The sequence below is a fragment of the Phalaenopsis equestris genome, unplaced genomic scaffold, assembly GCF_001263595.1.
Source record: "Phalaenopsis equestris unplaced genomic scaffold, ASM126359v1 Scaffold000399, whole genome shotgun sequence".
In the NCBI taxonomy this organism is placed as follows: domain Eukaryota; kingdom Viridiplantae; phylum Streptophyta; class Magnoliopsida; order Asparagales; family Orchidaceae; genus Phalaenopsis; species Phalaenopsis equestris.
Genome location: NW_018164841.1, coordinates 63,520 through 75,140, shown reverse-complemented (window position 1 = coordinate 75,140; position 11,621 = coordinate 63,520). Strand labels below are relative to the sequence as shown.

At 33.8% G+C, this 11,621-nt stretch overlaps 1 protein-coding gene across 3 annotated transcripts in view; it reads left to right on the top strand.

The window, feature by feature from the left end:
- Positions 1 to 6,489: 6,489 nt before the first annotated feature.
- The window catches only part of LOC110026731 (BTB/POZ domain-containing protein At3g50780), a 45,426-nt gene continuing 40,294 nt past the window's right edge, over positions 6,490 to 11,621 (top strand). The window contains exons 1-2 of one of the 3 annotated variants that reach the window (XM_020727813.1): positions 6,490 to 6,966; positions 7,474 to 8,174. In XM_020727813.1, the coding sequence (XP_020583472.1) occupies positions 7,545 to 8,174 (630 nt within the window). In that variant the 5' untranslated portion in view covers positions 6,490 to 6,966; positions 7,474 to 7,544. Of the gene's footprint in view, positions 6,987 to 7,007; positions 7,033 to 7,473; positions 8,175 to 11,621 lie in introns of those variants that run through there. The other 2 variants (XM_020727814.1, XM_020727815.1) reach the window with 2 other exon arrangements.

The following is an 11,621-nucleotide window of genomic DNA, read 5'->3' as shown; positions in this document are numbered from 1 at the left end:
TCTCTATCTTCTTTATCCTCTTCAGAAGTGCATTCAAACTTAAGTAAGGTTGAATAGGTGATGAATTATGGGATGATTGATCCATCATTATATTCATATTGTTCTCATCTCCCATTCCAATGCAGTTGATATAAAGTTCTTGATCCATAGGTTTCCAAGAAAGAAGCACTTTTTCCCAACTTTCATAACTTTCATAGAAGCACTTTTTCCCAACTTTCATAAGGCACTTGTGATTTATTGCACAGTAAGAAAATAGTAGATGGATGTCCCAGTCCAGTAGTAGATCCATTTACGATCAAACCTAAAACAAATTTTATAATTACTGATTTCACATATATTGCACCAATATTAATATGTTTTCCAGTATGAATACATTAATTCAAAATAACACTCTCCTTCGTTACTTTACTAATTGTCATAGTGGGGAGTAATTTAGATGCAATAAAGAAATGTCATACCTTAGATGTAGGTTTCAACAAACAAATTATATATTCTTGAAGGAGCAAATTGTAGAAACTTGCCTCGCACATAGACAGTTCCTTGGTTGATTTTATGAAGGTTTACATAAAACTCTTTTACCACAGGGACAACTGCGACAACAGTTGTATAACTAAGCACTTCCCAGTATCTTTGCGCAATTATCTCTTCAACTCGAGTGTTTGGTGTGGTGAATCCTCGATTCACAATTCTCCTTTCCTTGATTAGCATCTTCTTTAGAAGAACTCGATCATGTAACTTCTGTGCATTGAAACTGACAAACTTTCTCCGGTTGAAAACCCTAAATCTCGCAGAATTTTTAGTGTGGGAAGCCATAGGATTTGAAAAGTAGCGACTCCTGCTTCATTATCCACTCTTAAAGATCCCTCGTTATAAGGAGAAGAACCCACCAAAAACTGCCAAAATTGGCTTTTAAACTGTGTTAAGTCATTTTCATCGCTGTGGCGCCTTAGACGTCGATTTTGGCGCTTCAGGCGCCAGTTCTGCCACCTCAAGCGACAATTTCGGTGTCTCAGGTGCCATTTCTAAATTTTTTTCTATTTCGATTTCAATTTAATAAATTCTCAAATCTTCAATAAAATTAGGTAAACAAAGATGTTTTAAATATTTTCTCAATTTCAAGTTTCTCAAATACACGAAATCCATAAAATTACGGACATGTCTATATAAATATAATATTTTGAATAAAAACATACAAGCAAAATAAACAACAATAAATATGGGTTGCCTCCCACAAAGCTCTTGGTTTAATGTCGTCAGCCAACATTCCCAATCTTTGTTCTGGGTGACCCAACATTACAGTCTCTTTACAAACTAGTCTTTGATCATTAATATATGGTTTCGGTATGTGCCCATTCACTTTAAATATCATTCCAGTCTTGGGATCTTCAATATTAATAGCTCCATAAGGATAGACTTTTACAATTATGAATGGTAATTTCCATCAGGACTTCAATTTTCTAGGAAATAATTTCAATCTTGTATTATATAATAAAACTTTCTGTCCAGGCTTAAACTTCTTTTTTATTATCTTCAGACCATGCCATTCTTTCATTCGCTCCTTATAAATCCTAGCATTATCATTAGATTCATTCATAGTTTCTTTATTCTCATTCAATTGAAATAATCTTTTCTCACCAGAATCTTTCAAATTGAAATTGAACTCCTTAATAGCCCAATAAGCTTTATTTTCCAATTCTACTGGTAAGTGACAAGTCTTTCCAAAAATTAATCTATAGCTTTGTGGGGACATTCCTATTATTATCTTATAAGCTGTCTTGTAAGCCCACAATGCAGTATCTAATCTAGCAGACCCATTCATTTTATTAAGATTCATAGTTTTTTTCTAAATTTTTTTTAATTTCATGGTTAGATACTTCTGTTAAACCACTAGTATAAGGATGATAAGCAGTTGTAATTTTATGCATAATACTATATTTTTCCACCAATCTAGCAATCATTGCATTCCTAAAATGAGATCCACTATCGGTAATGATTATTATCAACATTCCATATCATGTAAAAATATTTTTAATTACAAATTTTGAAACACTCAGAGAATCACATCGAGTTAAAGCGATTGCTTCAATCCATTTTGGCACATAATCCACAATAATCAATATATACACATTTCCAAATGAATGTATAAATGGTCCCATAAAATCCAATCCAGATGCATAAAAAATTTCAATTTCTAAATTTTAATGAACAGTTCTATTATTCCCAAAATGACCTCCAAATTCAAAGTCATGATATTTTTGGATAATTTCCTAAATTTCTTTATAAGGCACACATCGTCTCAACACTAAATATTTGCATTGTTTGTACAAATATGGGTCATCCCTAAAATAAGATTTTGCATCATGAATGAATTTCTTTTACTGTTGTCTTGTCAGTTCATATGATAAAATACAACTAACTATTGTCTTGTCAGTTCATATGATAAAATACAACTAACAATATCATTCACAATATCAGCATACCATGATATTTCTTATCCTTTTACAAAATAAAGTTGTTCATCAGGAAAAGTTTCATTAATTTTTTTTCCAAATCAAGTGTTTATTCCTATCCCAACCTAGGTAGATGATCAGAAAATTTATTATCAGTCCCTTTCCTATCGACTATTACAAAATCAAACTCTTGCATCATAAGTACCCATGTAATTAATATTAGTTTCACATCCTTCTTTTGCATTAGATATTTAATAGTTGACTGGTCAGTATGCACAACACATTTAACTCCAATTAGATATAACCTAAACCTAAACTTATCAAATGCATAAACAGTGGCTAATAACTCTCTTTTAGTAGTAGTGTAATTAATTTGAGCATCATTAAGAGTCTTACTATGGTAATATATAACTTTAAAAATTTTGTCATATCTCTACCCTAAAACAACTCCATTTGCATAATCACTTGCATCACACATTAATTCAAATGGTTTCTTTCAATCTGGTGAAATAATTATTGGAGAAGTGATCAATTTTTCCTTTAAAGTTTCAAAAGCTTTAAGACACTCTTGGTTGAAGTCAAGTTTTGTATCCTTTTCAAGAAGTTAGCATAAAGGCTTAGTAATTTTTTAAAAATCTTTAATATATCACTTGTAAAATCTAGTATGTCCTAAAAAGCTTATAACTCCTCTTACAGTCGTAAGTGGAGGTAGGTTAGATATAACCTGTATTTTTGTAGGATCTACTTTCATGCCATTTTATGAATTTTTATGCCCAAGTACAATTCCTCCTGCAACCATAAATTAATATTTTTCCCAGTTTAATACGAGATTTGTCTTTTCACGTCGTTCTAGAACTTTCTCTAAATGATTTATACATATTTCAAATGAAGTTCCAAATACAGAAAAATAATTCATAAAAAATTCAATCCCAATTTCAATCAAATCACTGAAAATTGACATCATACTTCGTTGAAATGTTGTAAATCCAAAAGGTATTCGTCAAAAAGAAAAAGTTCCATAAGTACTAGTCAATGTTTTTTTTCTCTTGATCCTCTAGAGCAATAGGTATTTGATGATAACTGACATATCCATCTAGAGAACAAAATATTTGTGCCAAGCCAATCTATCCATCATTTGGCCCCAAAAAGGTAAAAGAAAATGATCCTTCCTGGTGGCAGAATTTATTTTTCTATAATCTTAGTTGATCAAATCTTTGTTGATCAACCATCCAATGACTTGTCATGTTGATATTAATTTATTATTCTCCTTTTTCACAACTCCTTTCCTTGAAACACGGTGAATTGAACTTACCCAAACACTACCTGAAATAGGATATATTATTCCAACATCTAACCATTTTAAAATCTCTTTCTTGACAACTTCTTTCATCATATGATTCAATCTCCTTTGAGGACCAGCTTTTGGTTCATGATGATCTTCCAATAAAATTCTATGCATACAAATTGAAGGACTGATTCCTTTAATATCAAATAATATCCATCCAATGACTTTCTTATATCTTCTTAAAGTTTCCAATATTTGTTGTTCTTGCATATCAGTTAATTCTGAGGATACAATAACAGGTAATGTGGATAAATCTTCTAAGAATGCATACTTTAAATCTGTAAGAAGTGTTTTCATTTCTAGTTCAGAAGGTTTCTCAACAGATGAAATCAAATTTTTGTTATTATCTGTAGGATCTAACATTTCAAATATTTTATAATTCACACTTTTCTTGAACATAGACCAATTCTTTATTGCTCACTTCCGTAGATTCAACTTGAATTTTATCCTCATCTTCATATTTCAAATATTCTTTCTCAAATTTCTTTTCAAATGTCTTTGTGAAATATTTATGACTTAAACATTCGTTAATATCAATTCTGAAGCATTCAATCTCTTGCTATTTTGTAGGGTATCTCAATGATTTTGTAATATTAAATGTAACCTCTTGATTACTAACTCTCATAGTTAGTTCTCATTTCTACACATCTATCAAGGCTCTTCCAGTGGCAAGGATTAGTCTTTTTAAAATGATAGGAATTTTCTTATCTTCCTCCATATCTAATACAAAAAAATTCATAGGAAAAATACATTTATCAACTTTTACTAAAACATCTTCTAAAACTCCTTCAAGGTAGGTAATCGAACGATCAACTGACTAAAGGGTTATAGTTGTAAGTGAAATATCTCCTAAATCCAACCTTCTAAAAATTGATAAGGGCATAAGATTAATACTTGCTCCTAAATCACATAAAGCTTTTCCAAATAAATCTTTCGCCAATAGCACAAGTAATAATAAAACTACCAGGATCATTAAGTTTTTCAGGAAGCTTTTTCTGAATTATAATGTTAAACTCCTCACTGAGTGCAACAGTCTCATTATTTACAAACTTTGTTATCTTAATAAGTTTATCCTTCATGAACCTCACATAGCTTGGAATTTGTTCCAAAGCTTCAACAAATGGAAAGTTCATTGTCAATTTCCTTAATATCCCTAACTTATTTTGAAAATTGGTTATCTCTATTTTCTGCTTTAGTCTTTGAGAAAATGGAGGTGGTGGTCTTTCTACATTGATTTTCATTGGTTTAATAAGACATTCAGACTCAAAATGAAAATCTTCACCAGATTCCACCTCATCTTTTGCAACTTCAACTTTCTCTTTTTTTTGAACTCTGGTTTCCAATTCTTTTTCACTTTTCAGTTGAATAGCCTTAATTTGTTCTTCGTTCTGATCTTTAGGATTTACTTCAACATTAGTTGACAACATTCTTGGAGGTCTATTGCTAAGTGCAGTAGCAATACATCCCAATTGATTTTCCATATTTTTAGTTGCAGCTCCATGTATCGTTGCAACATATTCGAGGTGCATTGTTACACCTTCTTTGGAGTGCGTGGTTGCATGACACACTAAATGACATATTGCTCTGTCGGATGTTTTATTGTTCAACAATGTATATTGGGATTCCACAATGCACATTGTGACTTTACAAGGGATTCCATAGTAAGGATCAAGTGGTGACTAATGGTGGTCGACAATTGTTGACCACTATAAGAATGAAAAAAGTTGATTGGATCATCAAATGACATTGTTCTGTAACTGCTATTTCTCGTGGCCCATTTTAAGGCTCAGGTGCTGGACCCTCTCAAGAGGAGGGTAGAGCACTATTTATAGAGGCTTAGAGAGTCTTAGTTACATATTAGGAAGGAATTCAAATCACTGCATCAAAAGGGCCTAGAGAGATTCCTTTAATCAGAGAACAATTGGAGAATAATTGAGTGTCTTAATGATGTCAAAGCTGATTGATCTTGGGCTTGTTGGATTAGTCTTACAGAGACACTCAATTTAGCTATATGCTTATCATATTTGAAATCGGTTTGATCATTCAAATATGCACTGAAAGCCTCCCGGAGTGGTTTAACAGTTTGATTTAGGCTTGATTTGACTTTGATTGAACCAATTTTGCTGTCGTTGGGTGCATCTCACCAAGCTAGTTAGTTTGACCATAAGTTTACTGAAATTGAAGTTCTTGAGATTTTTAATTGTAGTTTGAATGTCCTGAGATTCGTGCTAATTGCTCATTTGTTGAATGATGTTTCAGAATTAATTATAAATCGAGCTCAAAGAAATTGTTCATATTGGCATCACTTAACAAATAAATAGAATACGGGCTATTTAAAGAGTTGAATATGAACTATTTACAAACTTTTGAGTTTTTTTTGGTAGTCTTATGTGAGCCAACCTATTTTAATATTTTTTTATAATATTAATTTATTACTCGTAAAAAATAAAAGCTCATTTTCTTTCGTGAAAAGAAAATGTTACTAAAAAAAGTAAAGGTAAAATTTTCTTTTGGTTTCCACCATGTTTAGTCTAATTTAAAAGAAAACGGCCATTGCTTCCGATATTAATTATTATCTTTTGTGAGAAATTTATTTAAATATTCATTAAATTAAAATATCTAATCAGTCCGCATCCCAAAATTTTTTTTCCTTATTTTTTTTTGAAAAATGTGTTGAATTGAAACTTCCAAAAATTACGATGTCTAATCCCTGTCTTCGTTGGCTCGGCTTTTGTGAAACCAACTTGTGAATGTAGGCAAGCGTGAGGAACTTCCCGTCTTGAGTTCACCGGGCTTAAGAAGAAGAAAATTGGGGTAAGCAAGCTGACAGATTCTAGGGAGAGAAAGAGAAGGACTCAGAGATGATGGCTTCGAATATGTCGGATGGAAAAAGCAGAGACATCCCCATCTGATAAAGCAAAAGGAAGTCGCGCCTGCCGTGGGATTCCCCCTTCACTCTTTTGATTTCTGCTTTTCCCCGTTTAAATTAGATGGTTATGAATCGCATTGTACATCATTGCCGTCTGCAATACCTTCGATCTCTGGTTTCCTCCATGCTTGGCATTGGAGCTCGATTCCATCATTAGAAACCAAACACAGAAGAGGGAAATGTGTTGAAATAGGGTAATAAGTTCAACAATAGCAGCAAGGACCTTCAAGATGGTAGCTGAGGTTGTTCATCTTTCTGTTTGGTACACTGGTCTCGGTTTTGATGATTTTTGGTACCAATGTTCGAATGTATTTTCCTAATTCTTGCAGTTTGTTGTTTGTGAACCTGTGTTTGTGCTTTCGATGTTTTTTTTTTGTTGGTTAATCCATTTAGCATTACAAGTTTTTGCTCACGAAGTTCGACTTTTTTTCATTCATTTTTATGTGATTTTCTTTATGAATTTCAATGATGGAAGCCTTCATTCCTAGCTTCTACCTTTCAGTGGCAAGTTGAACTGTTTATGTCCTGAATTATTTTGACAAAAAGATGCTCAACTGTACGTTTTTCTTCGATCTGATTGATTAATGTACTTCGTGGACTTTGTTTGGTGCCATGTCTTCAGTGCATAATTGGGCTTTCTTCTGCTTAAAATTTTCCTTTGCTTTTATTTTAATTTTTAATTGGCATGCCTTCTGCGTTGAGTTCGCTGCGGTTTGCTAGATTTTGATTTTTTTTATAATTCATTGCAGCTTTAAGTTGCCACCATGAGCAGCGCGTCTTCCTGGGAGTGCTTGTCTTGAATGCAAAATAAATCTATGGAATGGCAGATTTTCGTGTTAGAAGCCTTGAACCCGGCCAAACTAAGATCAGAAATGTCCCCATTGCTGTGACTCCAGAAGGATTCTGGTGTTGCCCTGCGCCTGTTTTGTTTCAGAGAACTATTAGACATCAAAGCAACCAGAACAAGCAGAAGAGTTCACCGCCAAGAAAGATTAATGGTCAGAAATCCACAAATCCACCAGGAGAGAAGAGACAACTTGCTCACCAGTTAAAATCTCTGGTATCTTCTGAAGACCAGAAATGTCTATCATCAGACAGCTCTTGTATAAATTCTGCAATGACCCCTGAGGAAGTAGCAAAGGCAAATTCTGTGAATCCGCCAAGAAAAATATCTGTTGGGTTTGGTAAGCCTGATACATGTGATTTAAAGGTTATTTTGTATGGTAAAGAAAATATTGCTGTGAGGATGAATGTTCACAGGAACATTCTCTCGGAACATAGTAGTTTCTTTGCAGAGAAGCTTGCTAAGCAGTCTCCTGTGATCTGCATTGAAATTGGAGACTGTGAAGATGTGGAGATATATGTTGAGGCCATTGGACTAATGTATTGCAAAGAAATTAAGCAGAGATTAATCAAGCTAAGTGTTGCTCATGTGCTCCGTATGCTAAAGGTAATTTCAGGATTCTATGAACTTTTTCTGCTTGGTGGCTTTTTATATTATATCTCAGTTAAGTCTCATTCTGTGGCATCTAATTATCTGCTTTTTTGTTTATTCTTTTAAATTAATAGCTTTAAATGATTTGTGGTACACTTCAAACTTTGCTTTTTTGCTAAACATTTGAAGTCTTACTCTTAATTTGTGTTCGAATTAAATAGGCAAGCATATTTCTAAAAGTTTTTTGGTTCGAGAAGTGTAAATGAACTAAAACATACTCCATTATGTGTTGGAGATGCTAAAGAGTGTATACAACCTTTTTCCTCTACCTATAGTTTGTGGAACACTTATAGGACATGCCATTCAAGATACTTGATTTGAGAGATTACACTTAATTCAGATTTGGGGGATAAAGATTGTGCTATCAGATTGTTACAATCAAAAGTTGTTGAGGAATACCACTTGTTTGCTCCTGTAACTTTTCTTTTTCAAAGATGAAGGAGAATATCTACTTCTGTTGTAAATGATTCCAGGAAAGGTGCACCCCATTGTTGTGGCCTCAAAGATCCTTCTCTTAACTTGGCGCCAATGCTGCAAGAGAGAGCTATCATTTTCCTTGTCATCAGAAAACAGAAGTCTGACCACTCGTGATTTTTCTTGATTTGTTCCAGTACCCAAAATATTGCTGAAGTGCCAAAACTTACTACAATTTCCAGACCTATAACAGCTGAACCCTCTTTATCTTTACATTGAATGACTACTTTTTGGCATGGAATCCAAAGGACCTCTTTATAGGGCTATTTAACCGATGGAGTTTGACATAGATTGGGGAATTAATGTCATGATCACAGATTTTTCCTCTTCCCATAAATTAAATCTCTATGAGATATTTAAAGTGATATGGATATTAAATGATTTATTCGAGCATACATTTTTAGAAAGGAAATTTACTACCTGCATTATTAATATTCATATTTTACCATTTTTAAGCTATGGTGTTTACCTTGATTCGCTATCTCACCTTATCATCTCTTGCTTAAGCATCACAAATTCTAAACTGCATTTATCGTTCTGTACCCTGCAAAAGCATGTCTAGGATGCTTTTTTTTTTTTGGCAACTTTAGAGTCACTTGTTTTCATTGTTGATACGCCATCAACAAATTTCCATTTGGCATGAATCGCGATGCGTTGCACGAACCTTGAGGCTTTTTGAGCAAAAATAGTTTAAGCTTCAATTAAGAATCATCCCAAACTCCGATTTCAACAAACTTACAGTCAAACTAATTGATTCAATGAGACAAACAAAATGATATCAAAATTATTACAGTCTGAGTCAAATTAAGGCTAGATCAAGTCAATAAGCCATTTTGAAAGCTTCTGATGCATAATAGGAAGTTCAATTTGATTCCAAATATGACAAGTTTATAGTCAAATTGAGTGTCTCAACAAGACAACTCCAACGAGCCTAAGATCATTCAAGTTTGACACAATTACGACTTTAAAGTGTCCGCTAAACACCATCCAATTATGAGAATTTCTCGGAGCCATCCAATGGAATAGTCCAAATTCCTTTCTTATTTGTAATCAATACTCCATAAATAGAGATCTACCCCCTCCTTGAGGAGGGATTGAAACCCTGAGCCAGATAAGGACAGTAGTAGCATAGAGGAGAAAAAGTGGAACACTCGCATTCTTCACTGAAGGTCGCTCTTGCAGCCACCAACCACAACCAACCATCACTCGTCGATCGTCATCGACCATCATTGGCCACCACCTGCTCCTTGTGGTGAAATCTCTTATAGGGTTAATGCGTGTTGTAGAGTTCTAATATATGTTGTGGAACAACAAAACACCCAACAGAGCAAGTTGTTACCCTGAACTCTGATCCCCTATGCGGTATATGCGTGCTTAGTGTGTAATTACTTCAATTTCAATTAACAAATAATTCTTGTTTTTCTCCACAATTCAATTTTACTCACTAGGGATACTACGCAAGTGCACGTATTGTTTCAAGTAATATATGATATTTATTTAGTCCCCAGGTATCAATCCCACGGGGAAAGAAAAACTCTTTTTATCGACTTAGTAAAACTTTACTTAAATTGTAGGTAACTTATCTAGGAATTAAGGTTGAAATCATATCAAGAAGTAACTAATACTTACAAATTCTATTTTTAAACTTAAAGAAAAAGGCTAAATGTTTCTAAACTAAATTTATTTAGAACAATTCAAATTGTTTGAAAAATTCTTCTCAGTGCAATGAGATTAAAATCATTGTAAGAATCGAATGTTTATATATTTAAATATAGTTTTGTGATAAATAGGAGCATATTTATTCATTACCTTCTTCCGAGTGCATAAAGAATACTGCTAATATAGAGTTAAGTTCCTAAATCTTTGATTATGCTGGGTAGGTTTTACCCTGTCACCCTAAATTACTCACGTAAGCTCCCAGTTGGAGCTAACCTAGCCTTAAGTTCCAAACCCTAGATCAAATTGGAAGGTTCTAGCTTGTCACCCTAGAATTATCAATTTACACCCGTCAAATCTTATTTTTCTATCTATTTGCACTCACCCCAAGTTTACTTTTTCTTCATTCTAAAGGTTAGTGTGGTAATCACTAATTGAGAAAAATCATAGCTCTCTCAGGTCATTACATTTTCACAATATGCTTTAACTTATGAATGGGCCAAATTGCATGAGTAAATAAAACATGAAGTACTATACCATCATAATTAATTAAAGGCAATTCTAAACAATTCTAATTCTACACATGATTATTTCTCATTATAAGGAGAAAAATAAAGAAAACTACTCAGATTTCATGGGGAAATTACAACAATACATGGATTGATATTTAAAAGCAGGTTTACACAATAATGCTTAACACAACTCAAACAAAAATACAAAATACTTATCTCAAATTCCTCCCCAAGCAAATCTTTTGAAGCTCCTTTGAAGCATTCTCTAACTCTCCTTCCAATCACACACACCAAGAAGAGACACAAACCACACACACTAATCTCCTTTAACAACACACAAGACCCCCACAAACAACAACCCAACACATAAAAAAAAAAACTCCCCTTGCAGGAAGAGACACCCTCTTATGATAACCCTTGAAATCCAGTATAGTCACTTCAGAAACCCCTTAAAAAAATTGATTCTGGCGCCTAAGCGCCCAGACTGACGCCTAAGCGCTAGGCTCCAGTCTGGGGGCTTAGGCGCCACTCTGGGCGCTTAAGCGTCAATCTTCTAGAAGCTCGAAATCACTGCCTGGCACCTACGTGCCAGATCCTGGTGCCATGGCTCCGGGCACTCTGTTTTCATGTACAGGGTCTGGCGCCTAGGCGCCACTTCACTTTATACTCTTTTGCTCCATTTGACCCCGTTTTGCTTCGTTTTCCCTCAATTTTTTCTAAAACTTCATCTCTTGTACCTAAAACCAAAAACATGCAAAAT